The sequence below is a fragment of the Ambystoma mexicanum genome, chromosome 6q, assembly GCF_040938575.1.
Source record: "Ambystoma mexicanum isolate Mex_15411 chromosome 6q, UKY_AmexF1_1, whole genome shotgun sequence".
NCBI lineage: Eukaryota > Metazoa > Chordata > Amphibia > Caudata > Ambystomatidae > Ambystoma > Ambystoma mexicanum.
In genome coordinates this window covers 1124563825-1124590949 of record NC_090937.1, presented here as the reverse complement: position 1 = coordinate 1124590949, position 27125 = coordinate 1124563825, and the positions used below count along the sequence as shown (strand labels likewise).

Genomic DNA, 27125 nt, shown 5'->3' with positions numbered 1-27125 from the left:
GAATCCTGCCAAAGACAAAATGAACAAAGGGACCAAAACTGGTTTGGCGCGCAGAGAAAATCTCAAGAAGAACCTTACAAGCAAGAAATGGTGAAAAAAAAGACGACCTGTGCCATTTTGACAAAATGGGCACCCATGGGGGCAATGCTGCAGCTGAGGATTCAGCCTGTGGTAAAAATGCACAACGGTAGGAAAAATACCACTGCCACCAGCCATTAAATGTAGTGAGAGTAGCATACATTTCTTTACATGACAAGGTAGACAAAGGAGATACTAAGTAACCCCCCAGCATTCCACATAGGATGGTGTGTGCTGGGTCTACAAAGAGAAAAGGTAAGTAAAGTCAATTTCACTTTACTAGTCTTGGAAACATTAGTTTATCCAAGAGAAGGTATTAAAACCTTGGACGTCAGTGGCACTGCACTGAGGGTGCTGTGTGTCACAATACGAAAAGGGGATACCTATGGAGTTTGTTAGACTCCAAAACCAAAAGAAACAGAGTTCAAATCAGATAATAACACATGGGAGAGTGGGAAAAAGGTCTTACTCTCTCCAGGATAAAAATGAAAAGTCCTAAAGTCCAGCAAAAGAGCTGGTGGTCTCTAAGGTAGAAGGGAATTGACACAGAAATGAGAATTCTCCCCAACAAGCTCTTAAACAACTCTTTAACAATGCGTTGATTCTAATTTCATGTAATATCGCCCTTTCCTATACATGATGGCTCCAAAATTTGGGAATGGGTGACCTAGGTAGCCAGATGTTTGGTTCTGCCTATTCTGGTGGGGAGAAAGGTTCTCATTTTTCATGAACAATGCTTAGTGACCAAACAAAGGAGCAAAGTGCATCATGCCATGCCCAAGGAGCCCATTGCTGTGAGACTGACCACCACTCAGCAACATTCCGCTTGTTTGCAGATACAAACGAGGATCAAGTTCTGGACACCCAGATCTTATGGAAGAGTGCAAGTGGGGAAACTACCAACCCTTAGAATTGCCTGGTCAGTTTGAACCCTGATGCCTTTTTCCTTTCCAGGCTTAATGGGTCTGGAATGTGGTGGTGTGACGCAAATAGGACTCAACTGTTCTCCTGTTTTTCTGCATGGATGTATGTGATGCCTTATGCAGCTCTTCTGTCTCCCACCTTCCATGCCTCGGTTTGTGCAGAACATGGGGTGCTGGAGTTAATTCTGGGGTTGTGCGCAGGAGATTAAATAAGTTTAATAAACATGGAATGTTTGATGGCGCATATTGGTGTGTGGTATTGGACTGTTGTGGGTATTTTGGTGGGTTGTGATTTGACTGCTCTTTAATAAAGATTTTGGGAAAAAAAGGGAATGACAGATATACGAGTAGGAATGTCTCGGGAGGATAGCTCAGGGCCAACGTGCTTGCCTTGGAAGCAAGACGACGCAGGAGCAACACAAGTACGATCCCCGGGTCTGCATTTAGAAACCTCTGGGTATTAAGTCTGTTATAAATAACCAATTAGTTAAAACTACCTTGTTAGTAACATTTGTACTTCCAAGCCACTGTCTTCAGCATTTTTCTAACAGTTGCTCTCCAACTTTGGCTCGCAAGTTTGTTACGCTTTGTGAGTAAATGCCCAGCTATGTTCTCAGATCTAGTGGTGTGAATAAGATGCCTAGGAGACAGGGACCATGAATGCTGCAGAGGCTACTTGTGCCTTAAATGTAGAAGTTCTAGGCGGTTTCTGGTTGTGCCACATGACTTGATCCCAGTGGTTGGGAATGTGATGGACCCTATATACAAGCTGAAACTGAGTAAAGTGTGAAATGTTTCTTGTTACTTATGGCCTGCCTAATATCTGCAAAGGAGTTACATGCTTTAACAAAAGAACATTTTGCATATTTGAACTGCACAGACTACAGTACATATTATGGGTCAGTTAAGACTGTAAATCATACCTTTCTTTATACCGTCTCTGAACACTTGCTAAATATGATTGTCCTGCAGGCGCTACTGGAATAGAAGATCGTCTACAAGAAGGTGTGCCAGATACCATAGAGGCCTTGCAGAAAGCAGGCATAAAAGTATGGATGCTAACTGGGGACAAGCAAGAGACCGCTGTTAATATAGCATATGCCTGCAAGTTATTGGCGCAAGATGGCAAGTTATTCACCCTCAACACACATTGTAAAGTGAGTAGAAAGTGAAAATGGAGATTGGTGGTTGTTTGATAAAGCCTATGCTACTTTACCCTCTGTAAGTGTGTGCCAAAGGCATGTGGAGATATGTAACCGGTCCTTGATGAGGAGCAGCCATTGTTTTCAGTATGGGAAAACATCTTTTGATAACTGGGTTGCAGAATGGTTGAATGATTGAGACCTTTTTCTATATTCTCGACTTGTGCAGCCCTTCGTTTGAGCCCATTCTTATTGCCAAAAGGACATTACTTCCTCTTTGTTTTGAGAAATCTGGTCAAATGTATCATTCCACTTCAAAGGATGCATTTTGGAATGTACAGTGTATAATTTAAATATCAGCATTAACAAAGCAGGCATGGGATAGGCAATTGCAAGACACTGCCCTAATGTTGCAGCTTGGCCATGACAGCAACAGCTGGCATATATCAGTGCCCGGGAAATGCCTTAAGTAGCCAGAACATATGGCTTTGCTAATGAATGATTTTTAACAGCACTTGTACACAAGTATCAGATACAAGGACACACATTGCTTGTAAAGGAAGAAGCGTAGGCATACTTTATGATGATTTTGTTACACCAGTAGATAATAGTTGTAATTCAGCCATTATCGAATAGAAATGATACTGGCAGGCCTTACAGTACCTATGCTCGAGCAATGTAATATCTGATGACACGCAATGTGCCCTTTCCTTGCTCGGAGACCAGTTTTATTTTATTCCTGTCACAGATGTCCATAAATACTAAGTAACTGCATCTATTCACTTTTATCGGCACTTCCCAGTCAAAGGTAGGGGTGAGCAAAATGTCCACCCAGGAAGCGAAAAGGGCGGAATTCGCACTCCAATCCGCTTCTCCCCGTTTAGCGAAATCAGCATTCCGGTTCCTCCACCACTGAAATTTCACCCAGTTTTGTGTGGTTATGCGCAGAGCATGGTGTTTCGTTCCCATGTTGGTTTAGTGTACCGCAACTAGAAACTTTGCATGGGTCTTTTTTTTCTGATCAATGCTAGTTTCATGCAGCGGCACGAGAAACTTTGTGCCATTTTTTCAATTTGCGATCAGTCTGTGTAGCGACACGAGAACCTTTATGCAGGTCTTTTAACGATCCATGCTAGGTTTGCAGCACCAGAAACTGTGTGGTTCTTTCTTGATTTGTGGTGTTTCGTGGAGCAACGCAAGGAATTTTGCGCTGGCTTATTTTCGATCCATACTAGTATCCCATTGCGGCATAAGAAACTTTGCATGCTTTTTTTTTTAAACCATGCTAGGTTTCCTGCAGCAGCACAAGAAACTTTGCACCACTCTTTTTCAATACACAGGGGTGGTGGATTGAAGCAAAACCGATCAAAATCTTGCAGATTTCGCTTCCACAGCTGGCGGAACAGAATTGAACTATTTCGGCCATCCCTAGGCACAGGGTTTTGCCCTAGCCAAGTTCATGGAGACGTATAGGCAATGCATTCGATCCTCCATGCTTCTTCTGGTCTCACTCGCATAGTCCTAGATCTGGGAAATCTAGTATGTGTACAAGCAGGATCCGAATACCACTTCCACCAAACGCCTTTTGGAATTGGCTTTGTATTTTTTTTATTTGAGAGTTTTTGGAATTTAATTTTTTTTTTTTTTGAGAATACAACATTTCAAGAGAGAGCAGGACATTAGGACATTGGGCCTCATTACGACCATGGCGGAGGACCATGGTGCTATTAGCACCATGGTCCATGGCGCTAAGCTGGCAACTCCGCCATGGTGGTTGGCGGACTTACCGCCCCATCCCGACCTTGGCGGGGCGGTAAGTCCCCAATCCCCATTTTACCCTTCCCCATTCCCGCCCCTGCCCCATAGGGCATAATGGGAGTGGGGAAGGCGTTAATTACGCCACCGTAAATTACGGTGGCGTAATTAACTCCATGGTCCCTTACCGCCATGGATTTTACCGCCTGCTAAAAGTAGGCGTTAAAATCGCCATGGCGGTAAGGGACCTCGTAGTATGGCGGAAGGGGTCGGCGCTGTTAGCGCTGGCGGAAACCCCTTTCTGCCAGGGTCGTAATGAGGCCCATTGTCTCGCTGTGCGGCATGCACTGTACAGTAACATAACATACTGTACTGAAGTGTAATGTTAGTTTCTGATGTTTGTTAATCTGCTTAGAATCACATGCTGTGCATATAGTCCGTCATCCAGTGGTAACCGCAGAGTATTGCATCTTGTCTTTCGCGAATCGAAAGGGGACGTCGACATGGGCATGCTTGTAACACTATCTATATGTGACATGTAGTGTACCCAAGATCCCTCACACGTCGAGGTCCCTCAGATTGTTTTTTTCCGCCCAGCAGACTGGTTGCCTTATGCGGAGATAGTCAGAGACATTGCCTATTGTCCCCTTGACCTTTGGTCGACTAGTTATATAAAATAATTCGGATCACCCTATCCGTCCCTTATTTCGACGGCTGTTGCAGATCTCTGCCGAAGACCTTCAGAACTTGGACAGACGGTGATCCAGTCAGCGCTGCCGACCACATGGCCGGGCATTCCGCCGGCCTACACAGTAGGGATAGTGGGGTCAGGATGGACATTTCAGTACAATCTGAGAATGCCTTTCCTTTTCCTTCCTCTTTCCCTTTTGGTCTTCGTCACTCTATCCATCCTCAGCTATGGAGAGGACTCCATTTAGGTTTTGCCCTATTTATAAAGGCAAATTTCCCTGGAAAGACGAGCACAAACAGTGTAACCGTTGCTTGCCCCACGATTACAACTAAGTAGGATGCACGGCTTGTAAGCTCCTCTGTCCTAAGACATTAAAGGAGCGCAAAGTCAAGCGGTGGGTGGCCGACGGGATGTCGAAGGCCGAGTTATCTCCCGCTGCCGCAGCCACCAAATGTGATGGCGGTGAGAGTGACGATTAGACCTCCGAACCGGAGGTCGTTGACCTTTTGACGGAACGCTCTTGTTCTGCCAGGCACGGCTCAGGCACTGCTATGGGGAAGGTACATCCCGGCGACAAAGACAAACGTTTACGCAGCACTAAACACACAACGCCAAGTGAATGTTCGGCCAAGGCGAAGAAGACTTCAGCGCCAACGTGGACACCAGAAGTTCCGGCGGCACCCGCCAACCATCTGGATCGCCAGCACTCCCTGCAGCCGCATAAGCACCTAGCGAACGGGCCATCAAAACAAAGGGTGCTACCTCTAATATCCCGGGTTCCATCGAGACGCATCACAAGAAGGCGTCCGCCGACGACAGGGTTCCGGCACCGCCGAAGAAGGCAGCCACTGAATATAAGGCTGCAGCACCACCAAGGAAGGCAGCACCACCAAGGAAGGCCCCGGCTCTGCCGAAAAAGACTCTTTCACAATCACAGGCCGAAGCTGCGCGCCTCCAGTCTGCGGAGGATGTCGCCGACAGCATAGCAAGAATTATTTACGTTGATTCTGAAACGGCAGTCAAGAGATTCTTCGAGGCCTGCGGAAAAGGCCAAGGATTAGTCGAGATCCAAGGATAGCCTAAGGGGAGTACCAGAACCCTCCCATAAGCCAAAAGACAGGCACAGGGACGTCCCACCTCTGTCAGTCCCCCAGGAGGAGTTCTCTGAGGGGAAGAAGGGATGTCTTTGACGTTGAGACAAAAATCCTGATGTTTTACGACAGAAGAGCGTTTTCAAGAACCTTTTCCACCTCTAGACCATTCTAGGTCTTCTGTTTGGACTAGAGAGAAATTTGAAAACTGCATGGAAAGGCTGGACAGGTTTGTTTCCCATTCAGTTTCCCATTCAGAACAACCCACACCAAGAAGACCACGTGATGAGAGCCCCTGTAGCAAAATTCCCAAGGCTCTTTGACCCCTCTCTGGAAGAGGATATATACAACTATGACCTCACTGAAGAAGACATTCCTGCAAACACTCAGGATGAGGATCAATTCACCAAACCTGAGGACATGCATAATCCCATAGAGGGCTGGGAGGAGAACCCGGATATGGGTGACCCTCAACCATAGCAGTCGCCAGATCCACAAGATCCTGATGCCCTATCTTTGGATTCCTCCCAGACCACCCCCACTAGACAATCCTCGCCAGTGGATGATCCATTGACATTTAACGTCATGTTGCGCAAAGCAGATGAACACTTCAAAATGGCCACAGATAAAGCTGTCCCTGAAGCTGACTTTGTGGAGGACATCCTCAAAGAGAAGCCCCCGGCCAGCCAGGCTATTCCTCTCCTCAATTCAATTAAAAAACGTCTGGCTCCCTCCTTATCAACACCTGCTCTCACAAGAGGTGTTAACCCAAGAATAGAAAAACTCTTTCGTCATTCTCCCTCGGACCCCCTTTATATCAGAGGTCACTCCATCCCAGTCTCTCTGGTGGTGACTACTACAAGAAAGAGGGCAGGGGTCCCTATGTCAACCGGCGAGGCATCCCCTGATAAGGAAGGTAAAAGACTTTACGTCCTTGGGAAGAGGGTCATGGCCACAGCAGCTTTTTCAACACGTATTGCCAACAACACAACCTTATTGGCCAGCTATGCGGATGCTCAGTGGGCCTTACTACAAGAAGGCCTACAGGAGGTTCCCGAACCACTACGAACTCGTCTCCTGACCACAATCACTGAGGGCAGAAAACTGAACCAAATCATACTTAAGAACATTTTGGATTCTGCCGAAACAGCTGGTCGATCCCTGTACTTGAAGAGACATGCGTGGCTACGGGACTCTTTTGATGACCTATATTCTATATCAGAAATCTATATTCTATATTCTGTGTTAATTAGGTTGTACGCAATGTAAGCATTTTGTTATGTTTTTATGTTGTCCTAAATAAATCTTTTTCTTTTGTAACTGCCTATAATAAGGGTAGCCTGGCTGCCTCAATGGACAATGCTACTGACTTCTACGAAGTTGGCAAGGTGGGTGGGGTGCATGCCCTGAATGACATTTTCACCTGTCTATCACCAGAGCGAGTGGCAATATCTACTCCTCTTCTTTGCCTCCTCTGGTCAATATATTCAACCACATAATTATTTACCCTCCCACACATGTAATGTACCTATGCATCCCTATCTCAGCCACCCCTCTCAGCTCAGTGCTATATCTCAAATATGGGAGGTATCGTGGAAGACACTCCTAAAGGGCCAATAGTGTCTCCAGCATAGTTGTATTCTTCTAATCTATTATATATGTATGCTTTTTTCTTTTTTCTTTTGGCGCTTTGGTGGTGTAAACCACCTAATCGATAAACCATTGGTACTGTAAATGTAAAAATAAAAAGGAGGAAGGGGGAATTCAGGAGCAGTGTATGGTGTTGGTATGGCAACTTTCCGATGCTTGGCTATGAAATGGCCAAAGCACCAACCGGTCTTTGACCCTCTCGCTTGTGTCTGAAGGCCTGCTGCTTTTGCCGGGGAGCTGTACATGCTATCGAAGCAGGAGCAAATTACCTGCACTTAACTGCACATTAGATTTTCATTTGTATGCACCAATGCTTTTTGTCAGATGAACTCTTGTCGGACTACGTTTCAAGTCTCAGCGGAGCGATCTGTTGGCAGACGGAGACTGAGGCAGCCAGGCAGGCCTCTGATTTCAAGGCAGGTGAGCTGCTTCTATTCTTAGAATGCAGTGTGTCCTCCATGCTAGCAAAGTATGAAATGGGTCCACAGCAGTGATTTATTTACCAGAGAGAAACTGGCTTCCTAGAATCTGGCTGAGTCTTTGTGTAGCTCCATTTTGCTGACAGTTTCTGACCTTAAGAGCCTCCTCTCTCTAGGCTCCAATGCCTTTGGCCCCCATCTGGGTCTTTCTCAATGCCCATCTCAGCCACTACCCGTGGCTCTCTTCCTTTCACCATGTCTCAAACCTCCTCTCACCCCCACCTCTGCACACCACCCCTTTGACTGCTCTGTGCAGCACCAGCTAAGGCTCTGCCTCCTGCCATCTTGCTTCGCACACATGGGGCAGCTGCACAACTTTAAATCATGTTTGACACACATTGTGTCCAAGCAGCGGGAGTCTGAGTTCAGGCAAATCTACCGTTTTCCCTTGACCCCAGCCCTCGCGCTTCTGTAATACGATACACAGGTTTGCCCCGAGGAGGGCAGATGCTGAAACTCCTGTCCCGTGATTATTTATGAGGCAGGTTTGGGGCGCTTGAAAGCAGTGTTGACAGCTCCCCCTTAGCTCTGTGCCACATGCAAGATGTCTAGCCAGCCCTAGCTTGGTATCCCACATAGCCATGCAGTTTGTGCATTTCAATCTTACAACGTGTAAACTCAAGTCTCGGATTACAAAGGGCAGCAAGCCAAACAAACACTTCTACGTTCGTGCGGGTGGTGGGATGTGGGGGAATGTTTTTTGGGAAGAGCCCATATGTGATTGGGGTTCATGAAGTGCAATTAAATCAGAAACCCAGCTAGTTCCAATCAGATGCCATTATATCTTATTTTAATATTGTAATTGAATTACACATAAAGCTAGAGAGAGGGAAATGGGGCTCTGAAGTGAGACTATCTGGTTGGCATAGCAACCAGCAATGCCACGCTTGCATCCCACTCTCTACGCCCAACCACGCATCCTACTCCCATCCTACCTTCTCTCTCTAGCCCCACCCTGCCTCCTCTCTCTAGCACCACCCTGCCCCCACTCCCTACCCCTACACTCAGCTCCCACCCACCCTACCACTGCTCTCTGACCCCTCCCGCCCACCCTACCACTGCTCTCTGACCCCTCCCGCCCACCCTACCACTGCTCTCTGCATACCACTGTTCTCTGCATACCACTGTTCTCTGCATACCACTGTTCTCTGCATACCACTGTTCTCTGCATACCACTGTTCTCTGCATACCACTGTTCTCTGCATACCACTGTTCTCTGCATACCACTGTTCTCTGCATACCACTGTTCTCTGCATACCACTGTTCTCTGCATACCACTGTTCTCTGCACACCACTGTTCTCTGCACACCACTGTTCTCTGCACACCACTGTTCTCTGCACACCACTGTTCTCTGCACACCACTGTTCTCTGCACACCACTGTTCTCTGCACACCACTGTTCTCTGCACACCACCGCTCTCTGCCCCTCCCACCCGCCCGACCACCGCTCTCTGCCCCTACAAAAGACCACCGCTCTCTGCCCCTACATCCTACTCGCCCGCCCCATCTCCGCTCTCTGCCCCACCATCCCAACCGCCCGCCCCACCACCGCTCTCTGCCCCACCATACCACCCGCCCGCCCCACCACCGCTCTCTGCCCCACCATCCCACCCGCCCCCCCACCGCTCTCTGCCCCACCATCCCACCCGCCCCCCCACCGCTCTCTGCCCCACCATGCCACCGGCCCGCCCCACCACCGCTCTCTGCCCCACCATCCCACCTACCCAACCACCCGCCCGCCCCACCACCGCTCTCTGCCTGTGAGGGACATAGTTTTGAGTTGGATCTTATTGATCGACAGCCATTCATACTGCCTTCTTGTTTCAGATATGTGAGCTGTTCTTGAGATGCTCAGATCAGTCATAAGAGCGTTGTTTTGCAGAATTTGTAATTTATTGAGAACATATTTACTAGCTCCTAAGTAAAGTCTGTTGCAATAATCCAACTTGGACAATATTAATGCTCTGGCGAGGGTAATGCAGCTCTCCGTAGAAAGCAACCGTTTGCAAGCCCTGACCAGTTTCCCCATATAGGCAGTAGCCAAGGCTGTGGTGTTCAATTGTTTATGTAAATTCAGTGCAGCGTCAAGATAAAAACCTAAAGTTTTTACCTCTTTAGCCACTGGGATCTTGTTCCCATCAATGTTGAAGGAGGTGTAGTCTGTATTCAGTTTATTCAGGTTGGATGTAGAACCTACAATCGGCAGCTCAGTTTTATCGTCATTCAGGCAGAGGCTGTGAGAGGCCATCCATGCCTGAATGATTAGGTACATTTTATTCACTAGTAGTACATCAGTGTCCTAAATACCTGTTAGAGGGAGAAGGATCTGGGTGTCATCTGCATAGTTGGTGTAGGGGACACCCATATGGTCCAGATCATCAAATAAAGGCTTCTTGAAGATGTTGTACAAGGTGGGTGATACACAAGAGTCCCGGGGGACTCCACATGTAATGGGTATAGGGTCAGCTGCTGCTGATGGAGAGAAGACACTGTCCTAATATTTAGAAATGATTGTATCCAAGTAATGGCGTTCTGGGAGATTTGGGCTGCAGAAGCGAGGTGATTGTACAGTACTCTATGGTCAACCAGATCAAACGCCGCCGAGAGGTCCAGCAGTAGTAACGGGGCATTTTTCCCATTGTCCTCGAGTTCGTCAATCTGTGCTTTAAAATCAATCAGCACAGTTTCAGTCCCGTTTTGAGGTCTAAACCCAGATTGGCGAGTCCCTAGGTGGTGGTTGGTCTCTAAATATTCCTGGGTCTGTAGGTAGGCTACCCTGTCCAGTATCTTCAGTAAATATGGGACAGTGGAAATTGGCCTATAGTTTGTAGGGATGGAAGGGTCCAATGATTGTTTCTTAAGAAGGGGTAGAACCCACAATTCCTTTAGGTTACTAGGTACTATACCTGAGGTGAAAGATGCATTGATTAGTTCGGATATGAATGGTGCCAGGTCTGTAAAGGCATCTGATTATTTGTGCCGGGCAACTATCACCTTGGCACCTGGACAGTTTAAGGGAAGCAATGATTTTTTGTTCCTCCAGGACAGAGACTTTTGAATATGTAAAGCATTGGGTTGGTTTAGTAAGAGACTTAGTGTTGTGGTGGAAGTTGCTTGAGTTTTGAAGGTTTAGACGTTTTTCCACCATTTTAGTTTGCAGTGTGGCTATTTTATTGGTGAGAGCATTCTGAATTTTTAATTCTCGAGTGAACCAAGAGTTCAAGTGAGCTTTTGGTTTGCCTTTAGGTAATTTGAGGGGGGCGATGATGTCCAGTGCTTTAGTCATAGAAGAATTATAGATTTCTACTAACTTGTTAGGTTTGGTGATTTCCGATCACATGTGGCAAGATGGCATCCACTGTGATGTTTCGTTTGTTCCTTGTCGGTCATGGGGGTGCTATCATGTACTGTTTGGTGTTTTGAGTGTCTACTGAAAAGGGTAAAGGACACTAGGTAATCTGTCCACAATTGGGGAGTGATGGCAGTGATTGTGGTGTCACAGTTATGGTTGGTTACCCAGTCCAGGGTCCTGCCTTTGTCATGAGTAGGTTGGGTTACTCTTAGGTTGATGCCTTGTTCTGTGAGAGTGTTGGCAATTGTTAGTGCTTGGTGATCATTCGGGTCATTCAGTCCTAGATTGAAATCACGTAGTGCTAACATTTGAGTGGATGTTTTAGTGTTATCCATCAGTACTAACATCAGATTGTCCTCAAAGGTGCCAATAGGCCCTGGTGGTCTGTATACTATTTGGATGGTTATGGTATGGGAATTGGCAATTGGTATTTTGGCTGTCAGAAGTTCGCAAGATGAGAATGTATGCGTAATAGCTAATCTAAGGTATAGGTTTCATTTTGCTATGATAGCGATGCCGCCTCCTCTAGCATCTACCCAGTCAGCTCTTAAGATTGAATATTTGTCAGGTACAGCGAGTATGAGTGACGGTCCTGCTGCAGCATGCAGCCAGGATTCTGAAATGGCCAGGAAGTCTAAATTATCGGCTGTGATTAGATCAGCAATGTCAGTTGCGTGCGCTACCAGAGATCCGGCATTAATTAGAGCACCCTTAATAGTCTGTATGGAGACTTTGGTTGGAGAGGTACTTGGTCTATTCTGTATAGGTGTCTTCTAATAGTAAGTCCTATTTTTAGTTGTCACTTTCCTAGGTACAGTAAGGTTTTTGGGGATATTTGGCAGCAAATTAGCGTAATATGTGTTAGTCTGGAATCTACCGCCGAGTCTGAGATTTCTGTCTATAGTTGGGCAAGGGTAACTTATGGACACAAGATTGATATGGGATCCATTTGTGTATAGGTTAGGTGAGGGAGAGTTCCCGCTGCTCAAGGGACTCGTATATTGCGTGTTAAGGTCTAAACTAAGCCTAGGTAAGAAGTACATAGGCCTAATCGTTAAATCCAGGAAGTTGTAGTTGAGCTCCGGTAGGAAGGGTGTGGCCTGGATTTCCTGGGGATAGCGAATCATGGTTAGACACAAGTCGTGCTCGGGCCAAGCACCATGTATGGTGATAGAGAACTGGTTAGGCATAATCAATACGCCTACCAGTGATAGGAACAGGGCGTACATAGTAGTTAAGGATAACTAAGGCGCATTAGTATGCATGCCTCGATTAGATAAGATGGGGGCCGGAGTCCAAGGTGAGGCGCGGGAGCAGACCTAATGCAGTATAATGCTAAGTATAGTCAGGAGAGTAGCAGAGGAACACTAGTTTTAAGTACAGCGAGGTAGTAACGAGCAGAAATGTCACTTGATGCAACTTTAACAATTATTCAATGCAGTGCGTCTAACGTGAGGTTGTGCCTATATGCAGGCAGTACATGACTTAGAAGGTTGGAGGTTTGGTGTGGGTCATTACACAAATAAGACCGAAATAGCATAACCGTGCCTCTCCAGTGCATTCCGTGTCAATCCAAGGTACGTGCAGACATGAGCATGTTAGCCTACGTGAACACTAGTGCAGCTAGAAGCATAATGGTGGCATCCTGGAGATAATCAGCATGATAAAATCAGAATATGGTGATACACATTTGAAACATTGGAGTGGTAGTACTTCTTAGATGAGCACAGTGTCAAAGTAAGAGTGCGTGCGAACCGGACTATACTGCGCAGCATGAGCAATGTAACATTGGCAAAGTGGCATTACAGTAGTAATCGCCAGTATAAAGATAGAGAGACCTGCAATATGTGCTGCGAGCACGGAGTTCATGTATTCATGCATATGCAGTGCAGATCAACGAGCAGGGGATTGGTATGAGTGGTGGGCTTTCGACTGTCTTGATCTAATTATTGTTTTAGATCTTTCACCATGCTTATGGCCAGTTGGTCCTAGAAGAACATCTTCATAGTTTTAATCATCTTTGGGTGATTACTTTTTGCAGACGTATGTGCTGTGTTTGCTTAAATTTTGGCTTGGTTTCCTGTAAGTTTGAATAGTAACACAGGAGATATTACAGGTAAGGTGGCTTTGTATGGCTCTTCCAAATGAGAGAGGGGCTTAGATTGTGCTGTTTTTTGGAATGTGTTTTGACAGTGGTGTGCCTGTTCAAAGGTGGGCTCCCCTCATTTGAATAAGGACTGGGACAAGGAAAGGGGAATCTGAGAAATGAAGATTACAGATAAATAATTGGACATTCAGACATACACTTTATTTTTGGTTTATGTTGTATAAAATGGCATTTTACATATAATAGTGACACTACATCACACATTGTATTAAATATGCTTTTATTTTTCGATCTACTCTCCTTCCAAAGAATACCTGTGAAGTATTGATGAACAGTATTATTGAAGCTATTGAAAGAAGTGCTCCTGCTAAAAGTCTCAATAAAAAACCTGCAAGCGTGTACTTCACCCCCTCTGCTCAGACTCCTGAAATGCACTTTGGCCTGGTGGTTGATGGGAAGACATTGGAATTTGCACTGCATGAGAGTCTGCAAAGTAAATTCCTCCAGCTCACCAAGCATTGCCAAGCTGTCATCTGCTGTAGAGCAACACCACTGCAGAAAAGTGAAGTGGTCAAACTGGTGCGAAACAAGCTCAAAGTGATGACTCTAGCGATCGGTAAGGTTTTTCCTTTCACAGTTGATGCCATGTCCAATGCAGTATATTTACAAGTGCATGATTGTTTTACAGTCACAGAAACTAACCGTCCATCGTGTTTTGTTGATGGAGCGCCCCGATTTCAAATACTGTAATGAGACAATGTTGTACCATGTTGCACGCAAAGCTGGTTGGTTGGAATACATCAAATATTCACTCCTTATTGGCGCAGATTGTCATCAGTTAATGTATGTCAAGAATTTGGAATATTTCTTTTGAATTTAAGTTATTATATGATATGGCATTTATAGCGCGACTGTACACAAGTGTTTCTAGGTGCCACAAGACAAGGGAGGGAAGACATAGGGAGGACTAGACAAACGATCCTACTAGGCCTTGTGTCATTCAGATCATGCAAGTGCGACAGTAGAAGTGCAAGGGGAAGGAGAGGGAAGTGCGAGGGAGAGGAAAGAAGTGCAACCAGGGCAGTGCGGCTCAGGGTAAGTGCAAGGAGACAGGGAGCTGTAGCGTTACAGATACAGCCCCCAAGTGTGAAGTGGACCAGGAGGCAATGCAAAGGTGGACTGGTCATGGAGGGGCCTGGTACTCAGTGAGAACCTGAGGAACCAAGCAACCAGTCGGCACAGCAGACAGGTAAGTTTGCAAGGGAGCGAGAGAGAGAAGGCAGAGGAGAAAAGGAAGGTCTTGTGCTGTTTCTGGAACTTCAGATGTTCCAACTCATGTCTGAGAGGGGCAGGGAGGCCATTCCAGAGGGAGGCACCTGCAGAGGAGAGAGAACTACCACCCACTCTCTGCCTGGAAAAGAGTCTGACTGTCAGAGAGTTGGAGGTAGCCGAGCGAAGGACTCTAGATGAAGGGTATTTCAGAAGAGAGAGTTGGATGTGGTGCAGACCCCGGTCCCAGAAAGCCTTGTGAACGATGCAGACGGTCTTGCATTTGCAGCCACCGGGAGCCAGTGGAGAGATTTCAGGGCTGGAGAGATAACAGTGAGGCCAAAGATAAGTCTTGCAGTTCTGTTCTTGATTAGTTGTATGGGTGAAGAGTAGAGGTAAGCAGAATGAGAAAGAGGCTGTTGCAGTAGTCCAGGCTGGAGTGAACCAGGGCTCTGGAGAAAGTGAGCTTGTGAGGGAAAGTGAGAAAAGGTAGAATACCTCTGAGGAGGTGCAGCTGGAAGTGGGCTTTTTGGCAAGGTCCATGATGTGAAGCGAGAAAAAGAGTGGAGTCGAAGATGACACCAAGGTGTTTTGCCTCACAGAAAGGTGAGGGTAGAGGGCCCAAGGAGGGCAGCCAGAGGGTGAGAGGGAAAGCGGGAGCAGGGGTCCCAATGAGAAGGATCTCTGTCTTAGTGGCATTAAGGCAAAAATCTTTGGAGGGGCACCAAACCTGAATCGCAGATACAATCGGGAATGAGCGAGGGAGGAGAGGAAGCTGAGGGAAGCCTGAAAGAGAGAAGAGTGTCATCTGCATAAAACTGAAAGTTAGAGGAGAAGGTGGAAATCGGGTGGAACAAAGGGGCCAGATAAACATTGAAGAGCCAGGCTGAGAGGATAGAGCTTGAGTCGAGGTTAGAGAGCAGATCTTCACAGGTTTTCAGGAGAGCAGTTTTTGTGCCACTGGCTGCTCTAAAGCCAGACTTGTGGTCGTGGAGGCAGCCAACAGATTCAATGTGGAGAGTGAGCTGGGAGATGTCCAGCTTTTCCAGGAATTTGCCCAGGAAAGGAGTGCTAGAAATTGTGCAATAGTTTGCCAGACATGTATCGGCAATAGTCTTGTATGTGCACCCTCTTCTTGGAGAGGACAGTCTGTATTGCCTTTGGAGCAGGCGGCAGGCCAGTTTGTCAGAGGATGCAACTGAAGCCCTCCAATTCCTCTCAGCCACCCTGCACTTGTGTTTCAGGGTAGCAAGGTCATACCAAGAGTTACACTTTGAGGTGGGCTTCAGATGGATTCTCATGACAGGGGCAAGGATGTCCCGAGTGTTGGAGATAGAAAGATAGGCTAGGGAGGGCTGTGTCAGAGTGAGAGTAGCCGCAGGGGTAGGGAGGAGCAGAGAAAGTATAGGCAAAGGCGTCCACTTGCACACGCTTCATGGGCCGAATAACCGAAAAGGAAGGTGGTAGTGCTGGGTTAGGTTTTGCTTGAGGGGCATGAAGTTTCAGGTGAGAGGAGAGCAGAAAGTGTTCAGTCCAAGAAAGAGTGGTGAGTGGTTTAGAGAGGGGGGATGTCTGAGGAGATCAGAACATCCAAGGTGTGTCTGGAGAGTGTATTAAGACCAGAGGGTAGAATGGAAAGGGAGAGATAGTCGCATAGGTTGCAGAAGAGCAGAGAGGAGGGATTAGAAGCATCCAGGTGGATGTTGAGGTCTCTGAGGAGAAGTTGTTGAGAGGTTGAGCCAAGGAGTGAAGATGCGAGGCCAGCCCTTTCTGAGAGGAAGAGGGTGACCTGGCCAGGTGGCCTGTAGATGGTGGCCACAGTTGGAGAGAGGCCAGGAGAAATAAGAGAGCTTTCAGACTAGGCATTCAAAGGAGGAGTTGACCTGCATAGGAATGACAGAAACAGGGACCCACTTCGGATAGGTCAGGGTCACTCCACCTCCGGGCCAGTTAGTTCTGGACTTTTGTAACCCTCAGGAAGGATAGTGTCAAACCTGTGACTGAGCTGACTGTGAACCATGTCTCGGTGAGAGCGGGGACATCCAGGTCAAGGTTTTCGAAGAGGTGGCAGGTGTTTGACAGCAGAGAGAGAGTTGAGAGTAGCTATGTGGAGCAGGTTGCCACATTTGAAAGACATCCGGGGCGGGGTGCAGGAGTGAGGTACACCCAGCAGAGGCGGTAGAAGTTGCCTACTTAATATGAACACTGAAAATGTGATGGGTGGAAAGCTTTGAATTAATCTCAACCACTAGTAACTGTTCTGGGTAGCTTGCACTCCATTGTTTTTGTAAGTGTCTGCACTGTTACAGAAAGGGAGCAACCATATGCAAAGGTGTAGCCCAAGCTGCTAATCCATTTCCCCTCTGCACTGAAAAGACCTCTAACCTCAGAAGTGTTTCGGCTTGTTTAGCCATATCACCATTGTTTGATGTATCACCCTTATTTATTTATTTTCGTATTTATTCTGTTCTTTCCTGTTACGCACTTCACACCCCCACCCGCCCCCTCCCCATCCATGCACTTTCCACCCTTTTCACTTTTCCATGTACTTGCGCTTTCTTAAATGTCACTGGGCCTAGTAAGATTGCTGTTTCTTTTTTGTTCTCCCTTGTTCCCCTCCCTTTTTGCCTGGTCGCAGTCTGAAACAATGCGTATGTGCGCAATATAAATAAAATATTATTTCATTTCATTTCATCACTGAGGAGAAGCTTGATTACCTAGGCGCAACAAGCAAGACCCACTTCTGTGTGTACTTCCGACATTGGGAGACTCATCATAAACACCAGAAACTAATGGTTACAAGTTGTGCATTATTCATAACCACTGGCAATTTCTCTGGGCAGCTAGGAAGGGGGATAACAGAAGACCAACTCAGGGTTTTTAAGTTGTTGCAAGTTTAGTCAGAAAACTGCAGGAAATATGATGGTATATTAATGCAATGTGTCCTAGGTGTAATTTAACCTGGAGTAGTGCAGAGTTTAGAATGTGAAATCATACCATAGGAGATTAACTGTGATGGGAATCACATCGGTAGATGGAAAGGCACTAGACGGAGAGACTCACAAGAGGTTAGAACAAGAATATATAGATGTGTTGACACCACATTTGGCCAGAATGTTCAAGGTATACAATAGATGCAAACGGGGTACGATTTCAGAGGATATAATCGTGTCCTAGCCAAACAGGTTTGTAGAATGGGATATTGTATATACACTGTGTATTTTCTGATCTTATTTTCTTTTTTCTTTTATATATTTATTGATTGAGTTTTCCAACAATGGCATATGATGTATGATTATACTATTATTCCAACACAACAATGGCAATAAAGGCCAGTGAAAAACATGTAACAGCGGAGACAATTCAAAAGGTGATGCATTCTATAAACCCATCATATCCCAAGTATAATATAAGACACATTCCTTTCCAAGTGTATATTTTTAAAAGCAATTAATTGCAGGGATTAACCAACCCACAGGGGAGACCAGACTAACACAACATATACTGGAAGCTTTAGGTAAGTAAAGAAGGAGAAAAAGGGGTTTAGCCAACTCATTAAGGCCTGAACCATATACTAATTACAAAGTGACCAACACATGCAGACATTGGGCATATAAAACATTGAAGGATTCCCAAATCATTTGATGTAATCAAATAGCTGTCTTTTTACATAGGAATCTTTCTCTCTGGCTGACAATGTCAACATATGTTGGATCCAATCTTCATGTTGAGTTTTTCGCTACTTTTCATTTCTTTAGAATCTCTTTCTTAGCTAGTAATGGGGGTTTGTATATCAACATTTTAATTGTAGTGGAGAATTTGAGATCATCCGGAAAAAGACCCAATATACAAAAGAGGGTACAGCTTTGTAGACAGTGAGCTTCTGGGGGAAGGAGAGAAAAGGAAGAACACCTCTGAGGAGGTGCAGCTGGTAGTGTGACTTCTTAGAGACATCAGAGATGTGAGGAGAGGAGTGTGGAGTCAACGATGACCCTGAGGTGTTTAGCCTCACAGGTGGGTGCAGGAAGAGGGCCAAGAGAGTGACAGTAAAGGAAGGGAGCAGGTGTGCCGATTAGGAGAATCTCTCTTACTGGCATTAAGGCAGAGATCATTGGCGGCGCACCACTCCTGGATAGCAGGCAGTCAGAGATGAGAGAAGGAGAAGGAGAAGGAGAAGTAGTGGCGGAAGGGTGCATGAAAATTAGTTGTCATCCGCATGGCACTGAAAGTTGGGGCAGAGAGCGGCAATGCAGTGGGCAAGAAGTGCCAGGTATTGGTTGAACAGCCAGGGAGAGAGGTTAGACCCCTGGGGAACACCACAGGTAGAGTTAGAGGAGAGGAAGGACCCAAGCTGGACCTGGGAGGGTTGATCGGAGAGGAAAGAGGTCCGCAAAGCCAGGGCTTGATTGGTGATACCCAGGTTATCATGGAGACGGTTGAGCAGGATAGCATAGTTGACTGTCTTAAAGGCAGAAGAGAGATCAAGTAAGACGAGGACACAGGGGTGTTGGAATCTAGGTTGGAGAGAAGGTCTTCATGGATGTTCAGGAGAGCAGTTTCCGTGCTTCTGAAGCCAGACTGATGCTCATGAAGACACCCAACAGATTCAGTGTAACGATTAAGCTGGAAGATGTCCAGCTTTTCCAGGAGTTTGCCCAGGAAAGGAGTGATGGAGATTGGGCGATAGTTAGCCGGGCATGACGGGTCGGCAGAGGGTTTAAGAGGATGCACAAGGGAGTGCTTCAGGGGGGGAAGGGAAGACCCCAGTGGCGAAGGAGTGGTTGCAGAAGTCAGTCAGAGCAGGGGCCAAGGTGTCAATGTGGTCCTTGATGGTTTTGGAGGAACAGCAGTGAACCTGTTTTGACGAGACTTTCATAGATCGGACTTGTCTAGAAACCTCATCTGAGGCGAACAGGGGAAAGGCAGCAGAGGTGGCCGAAGAAGGGCCAGAGGAAGAGCAGGGGGTAGATGGGGCCAGGGAGGAGGAAGAGAGAGGGGACAAGATGTCCTGAGTTTTAGAGATAAAATGAGAAGCCAGAGCAGTGCAGTGGGTCTGGGAGGGACAGGAGAGGTAGAGACTGCAGCAGGATTGACCAGCTCCTTGCAGATTTTAAAGAGTTTGGCCGAGTTGTTAGATGCCGCAGACACACAGACTTGGTTGGGAGCTATCTCCTTGGTGCGGACAGAGAGCCGGTATTGGCTTTGGAGCAGGCGGTAAGGCCAGTTTGTCAGAGGCTGTACCGGAAGCATGCCATTTCCTCTCGGCCACCCTGCATTTGCGTTAAAGGGTGGTGATGTCTGAGTCGTACCAGGAGTTGCCCTTGGCTTTGGGCTTCAAGCAGATCCTCATGACCGGGGCAAGACCATCAAGAGTTTTGGAGATAGCAGAATGGAGCATGGCATGGGCTGTCAGGGTGTGAGTCAGCCACAGGGGTGGGGCGTCGGGAGGGTAAGAAGGTGGCGGCAAAAGCCTCAACTGACACGCGCTTCACGGGCCGGATAACCGAGAAGGTAGGTGGCAGTGTTGGAGTTGGCTTGGCCTGAGGGGTGACCGTGGAGAGAGTGTGCTGGGAGGAAAGGAGAAAGTGATCACTCCAGGAGAGAGGAGTGGTGAGAGGGATGGAAAGGGGAAGGTCTGTAGAGATCAGAACATCCAGAGTGTGCACTGCAGAGTGAGTCAGGCCAGAGGGGAGGATAGAGAGTGAGAGAGAGTCGAGAGGTCGCAAAGGAGTCCAGAGGAAGGATAGGAAGCATCTAGGTGGATGTTAAAGTCTCCAAGAAGGAGAAGTTGAGTGGTCAAAACCAGGAGAGAAGAGGAGAGGTCAGCCCACTCTGAGAGGAAGGAGGAGATCTGACCAGGTGGCTGATAGATGGTAGCCACAGTGAGGGAATAGCTAGGAGAGAGAGAGAGGGAAAGAGAGAGAGAGCACCTGCAAACGAGGCATTCAAAAGAAGAGTAGGCCTGTGTGGGAATGACAGAGGCAGGAATCCACTCGGGGAAGATCAGGGCTACACCCCCCCTCCGGGACGATTCGACCTGGGCACGGAGAGGATCTTGTAGCCGTCGGGGAGGAGCGTGTCAAAGCTCGTAACAGAGCTGACCGTGAACCATGTCTCGGTGAAACCGAGGACATCGAGGTAGAATTCTTCAAGGAGGCTGCAGATGTCAGAGGCGTGTTTGACAGCTGAGCGAGAGTGTCGAGTGGCAATATGGAGAAGGTTGCCGTCCTTGAAAGACTTCCAGCTAGGGGTACAAATCAGAGGTGTAGAAGAAGACTGAGGGGGTGGGCAGAAGAGGAAGGCGGAGAGGGCAAGGTAGCCAAGGAGGAGACAGCAGGGGGAAGCAAGGAAGCTGTGGAGGGAAGAGAGGGGACAGCTGGAGAAGGAAGGAAATTGATGAGGCGTGGGAAGTGTCTATCAAAGAGGAGAAGATTGGCCTGAGGGCCTTGGACCAAGACGGTACCATTCAGGTAGTCATTAATGATGACCTTAGAGTAGTCAAAGGAGGCGAAGAGGGCCTCCCACCGGGTGCCACCATTAATGGGACAAAAAGAGAAAGGAGAAAACACAGAGACCATATGAGGAGTCCATAAGTCTGGTGAGGGAACGACAAAGAGGATGTCGGTGAGGGTTTGCCTAGAGGAAGCACTGGTATAGGTGTCAGCGATAGGAAGCCCTGGGTTGGAGACCAGGATGTACTTTTCGAACTTCTTCGTACCAGATTTAGTGAGGCGAGTCGCTAGAGAAGCAGTTAGAAAAGATAGGAGAGACACAGAGTGCCATGGAGTAGTTAGGGAGATGAGAGAGGAGGAAGGGGGGAGGGAGTGGGGTAGTAGGGGCAGGGAGAACACTAGGTAAGGACGCAGGGAGGGGTGCAACCAGACAAGACAATAGTAGACGATTGAAAACAATGACAAGGGCTCAGACAGTAGTAGAACAGTTTGCTAGGTGAATGCTTTGCAAAGAAGGCAAGAACCAAAGACTGCACTACTTTCACAATGTAGTTTAACAACGGAGACAGCACACCTAGATCTGAGAGTCCTGTAAGTGGGAGAAAGGCCTAGGTTTCACAATGCAATTAAATAAAAATTCAATTACATAAAAATGTAATGTAGATGTTCATCTGCTCACTTTGACTTGCACGCAAACTGCATTCTAGCAGATAATTGAGTAGATTGCAGCTTTGAGAATTAATTTGACTTCATCCAGTGTACACTGCTGATCAAGAATCAGAACAATAACATTGTTCTGATTCATTCCAGCATGGGAAACCGGAAAACCGTGTGGTGACATGATATGGCAGTTAATTTGTTTCTGAATGGGCTCAGTCACAACCGTAGGGTTAAACAGATGACTCAACATCAATATTTTTTCCATGGATTTTATTACAAACAGAAATTTCCCTCCCTTGGACTCCATATTTCTGACAGGTAAAAAGTTACTATGACTTTGATGTTGTAAGTGCCCCACACTACTTTCTTGGCCTCGTGTGATCGCTCTCGTAGAAATAATTTGCATGTCGCATTTTTGATCTTCTGCTCTGGTAAAACCTGCCACTAACGTCATTGCTCCTGTGGGTGTCTAAACATAGCCGGGCATCACACTCTAAAACATCACGTTGGACTGTTGTGTTCTCAGCCTTCACCTCTTCAACAAGCTTCTATCGCGTTCTAAAACACTTGTGTACGAGTGCGATAGAGATAAAATATCAATATCAAGCTGTTGGGACCATCCATTGGTCATGCTCCGCTTCTAGAATAGGAGCTTTCCCAAAAGCATACGTTTTCACCAGCATTTTTTCTTGGGTACCTATTCCTCCTGGTCACTTCCCCTTTTCTAACCCTCCTCTCTCCAACCCTGTTTTCTTCTCTCCTCAACATTCACCACACTCTAAACTGTTTCTCATCCTTCTCTCTCCCTCTCTGTGTTGTGTCCCTGTTTCTCTCCTCCCCCCTCCTTTCTTCCTATGTGTTCTCATGCTCTTTCTCGTCCTCCGTAATACTCCCCTACTTCTCTGCCATATTCCACTGCTGATCTTCCTCAGCTCTCTTCTCTCCTCTTAGATGTTCCACTGGTGCTCCTCACCTCTTCTCCCCTTGACCTTTCCTTTCTCATCTCCAACTTAACTCTTCACCTCCCCATTCCTTCACCTCTGCTCCTCTGTTCCTTTTCCTCCTCTCTGCACCGCCATGCTCTGTCCTTTTTCTCATAATCCAAACGCCTCATTTCCATATCCTCGTGTGTTTCCTGCCCTCTTTTGTCCTCCTTCAGGACTTCCTGCATGGTGCTTTACTGTTCACTAGATTTCGTAGTTTGAGCGCTGTGAGTACGTGTGTTGAATGGCGGTCATACTGTGGACCTACACATCTTCCATCTAGTGTCAATTTGCTAGGGTTGTCAATGGTTATTTCAAGGTACAGTGCAGAGTAGCAGTGACCACTACAGCAGAGAGTCCTCCTTCCCCTTCAAATTTGGTAAACTAATGTTTCTCTGAATCCCACGGGTTCCCCTAATGTCACAAACTAAAGTTGCGCATATGTTCCTTGTGCAAAAAATAATCCTGTGCATTAGGTATGTGCACTGCCAACCCAAGCAGTTGCAGGCCTGCGATCCTCTCGGATCTTATCAGAAAATTCAGATATTCAAATGTGACTTTCTTTTACAGCATGTAGTGGGCTGTCGAGAACAGCAAAGTGACTGAACAAGGTCCCCTCACCTGCTGAAAATGTGCCTCTTCCTGAGATACCTGAATGAGCCTGTGTATACCTGGGACAGCCTGATGACTCTAATATCTCACTCTTGTTGTATTACCCTTTCTTCTCTAGTGCACATGCCTTGAATATATGATGCTCAGTGGGCGTCAGTGGTTTGTCACCTTCCTTATCTGACTAGCTATTATCAGCCATGGATCTTTGAGATTTCATATTTCATTTTATTGGAATTTATAAAGCACTTTCAAAAAAGTACTGTATAGAAATTTAAAAAGCAGTATGAAGAACATGGCAAGATAATAACAATCATGTAATAATTAAGCAGAGGTAAGAGACAAGAGAAGATGGGCTTTCAGGAGAAGTCCAAAAAGTGTGAAGAGGTAGATATCGGCTGAATTCCATAGTCTGAGAGAAAGAAGGGAGCAGAATCGGGAAGGAGCAGGGATACCATTAGGGAGAGTACAGAGGATCAGAGAGGAGATGTAAGGTGGGGCCAAGGTCATGTTAACATTTAAATGTGATACAAAGAAAGTGGAGAAAGAGCCTAGAATCAAAGATCAAAGGATAAAAGGGAGAAGGAGACAAGGGATGGAGAAAGAGGGGAGTGGCATGAAAGCTGAAAGAGTAGGTGGATAGCTGAGTTAGACACTGAGCGGGGTGAGGTATGAAGATGAAAGACCAATGAGGAGAGCAGTCTATGTGGGAAAAGATTGAAAAAGTTATACTGTGATTAGCAGCATGAAGGGTTTCCAGGGACTCGCAACACACAGGAGACTGATGATGGACTGCGATTTAAGGAGCCCCCTCCTACCACCTTCAGGGTCTGCATCATTGAGCAGGTGCAGCCCCTGGCTCTCAAGATCACTGCAGTACCGCCACCGGGCCTTCAATATGGGACTTTCTCATAGTTCAGTCAAGTCTTAGAGTATACATTTAAGCACTGGATGCCAAGCAATTATATGGTACAAATGCCATTCATAGCTCAGTTTGTTACGATTTTCTGCACATGTTGTGCACTCTTATTTCAACCCAGCCAATATTGGAGCCAAATCCCTAGTATGTATGTTTCTCAAATTCAGGTTCCAGCTCTGCATGCAGCTTGTGAACCTCCTTTTGGCTGCTTTTGATATTCCTATTTCAAGAACACACAAACATAATCTATGGTATGGATCAGGGGGCAGCAACTGTTGGCTCTCCAGATATTGTGGGCTACAACTCCCATCATCCCTAGCCATCATAGTCAATGTCAAGGGATGATTGGAATTGTAGTCCAAAACATAAGGAGAGCCAAAGGTTATAAACCCCTGGTATAGAATAACAATTGCCCGAGTGGATCTAAAGGACTTGTTAGCCCACATGCCACTGGAAAAGCACAGTTTTCTCTTAATATGCCCAGGAAAGTGGAGTTGTATAGGGCATATACCTGAAAAATCCATATCTGCCTCCATCTAGCCTCTGAGCCCAACCGCCTCCTCGATCAGCAACCAGTGTTCTGAGCGGGTCTTGGGAACATAATCTGTGTGTTGAATCCACTGCAAGGCTTAGTTACACGGCAGGAACACATTAGTTGTGGTCTACGACGAGTGCACATTTGATTTAAAGGATTGTCCTGTAGTCATGCCATGTTTGCAATAATGCACCCAACACAACCCAAACCCATGACATACCTTGTTTAGAGTTAATTTCCTGCAGGCCCTGCATCTATGCAGTACCAGATTTATAAACTGCTATGCCCATGTTTGTGATTCAAGTCTTCTCCCCCCAGTGTCCTGTCTGGAAATTATTGTATTTAGTCTTGCCAGTAGCCTACAAAATACATTGGTAGTATCCTATTTTAGCTTATATGTATTTACTAGGCATACTATTTAGTTATCTGTCGCTAGCCGTTCTATTTGAAATACAACTTTTTTCCTCATTAAAATTCATATACCTATGGCACTAGTTGTTTAGAATCTGTAGAACATTTGTCCACCCAGTTCCACACTGTCCTTCCTGGTATTACAGTATTCTGAATTTATTCTGCAGGATCTCTACACCGCCTGACAGTTTAAGCCTTGCATTCATATCTCCTATCTGTGCTAACACATCCATCTGACTTTTCATTTGTGTTTCCCTGTGTTCAGGTCTAACTCCATTGGTGCCTCTCTCTAGGATCTTTTGTTTGCACTCCTCCATTCCTCTTCTCGGTTCCCTCCCCAACACAGGAATAATATTCCAGGCATTCAAAATATCCATTTCGCAGCCAGCAGTCCCTTTACACGCTCAGCAACTTTTTTGAAGTCTTTTGTCTTGTCCTGTCAATGGGTTCCACCTTTGGCATAGCACTCTTGGCAAATAACTGGATGCAATTGTTTTGTGGGGCCTGCCAAGCAAACCTAGTGAATCATACCAGGAATGCCCTGCGCTGCTCCTGTGCCCACCAGTTTCTAGTTTATGTCCCTCTTTGCTAATACTCCGTTTCTGTCCATAAGAAACATTTCAAGTGATGCTCTTAATACTCATTTATGCGTAACACAATGCATGTTTAAAAAGGGGGCTGTGTAGAAGACGGCATAGTGATGGGGATAATACTAAGGTACTCCACATGATACAAGGGCTTGGTCTCCTGATCCTGTTAGGCTGATTAGTCTATGGATTAGTCCTGTGGTCGACTGGTGCTACAGGTTTCTGTAGGGCCCAGCAGTAGCATTATTTGTTAGTTACTATCAATGTGGCTTAGTAGGAATTCTTGTATGTCAACAGCTTTAGCAATCCTTATTCCAGTAATTGATCCATCTTGTTTTCGGTCAGACCCAGCAAGCGTGTGGTGTTGGAATTTCTCCAGTTGGTGCAATTGATCATGTGTGGCTCAATGGGCTTTAGCATTTTTTTATCTTCCATGGCAAACTTATGTATAGCACTCGGTATCCACTACTTGGTCTTTCCTTATCTTTATTGTATTCATATCCTGACACACATTTATAATCTGTGATTAGCAGTCTTCTCCCCAATTACTTTACCATCGGCTGGTTACATCGGTGAAGTGGTGGGACCTGGCTGTACTCCCTTCTTGAAACCTGCCCCAATAACGTTTGCCTTCTGGGGCAATGTATCAAGGGATGTATATGTGGGCAGCATTGCACATTCCAGTCCAGTTTGTTGTGTTTTTGGTAGTGTATGTTTTGAGTTTGGAACATTGTTGCAACCCAGTCAAGGCCATCAAATGACCTCTCGCCTACCCTCTACAATGCCTACACAAAATTACTATTTTTCAGCCCTCGACACCATGTGTGTCATCTACACGAATTTCGCTGATGACACCCAGATCCTTATCCCCATCACAGGCAATTTTGAACAAGACACAATCACAATAAACAAAGTATATGCCATCATCCAAAACTGGATGGCCATATACAGTCTCTCACAAACAGTGAAAAAACAGAGATTCTCATCGTGGGCTCACCCGCCAAAATCAAATCTCTTCATCCTGATTATTCGTCCATTACTATCGATGGCACACATATAAAGGACCTCCAACAGGTCAAAACACTGGGCATCTACTTAGATACCAACCTTACAATGACCAAACAGATCAATGCCTTTTCATCAGCCACCTCCTATACAGCTAGACTCATTGCTTTAAGTCATCAATTTCTAACCCCCACAAAACTGCATTACACTTGCCCGTGCGCTCATTCTGTCTAAATTAGACTATTGTAATGTACTATTGCTAGGAACCTCCAATACCAATGTAGCTAAACTCCAATTACTGCAAAACAAAGCGCTGCGAGATGCCCTTGGCATAATCAAATCCGACCGTATCTCCATCAGGAGGGAATCTCTGGCTTCCTGTTAAAGCTAGAATCATCTTCAAAACTCTCTGGCCCCTATTCTGAAC

The 27125-nt window shown here is 46.3% G+C and overlaps 1 protein-coding gene across 2 annotated transcripts in view; it reads left to right on the top strand.

Annotated features, from left to right (window-relative positions):
* Positions 1–27125, top strand: part of ATP10D (ATPase phospholipid transporting 10D (putative)) — a 2065840-nt gene that overhangs the window by 1424747 nt on the left and 613968 nt on the right. For both annotated transcript variants that reach the window (XM_069631716.1, XM_069631715.1), the window contains 2 exons: positions 1974–2158; positions 13578–13884. In XM_069631716.1, coding sequence (XP_069487817.1) covers positions 1974–2158; positions 13578–13884 — 492 coding nt within the window. The remainder of the gene's footprint in view (positions 1–1973; positions 2159–13577; positions 13885–27125) is intronic.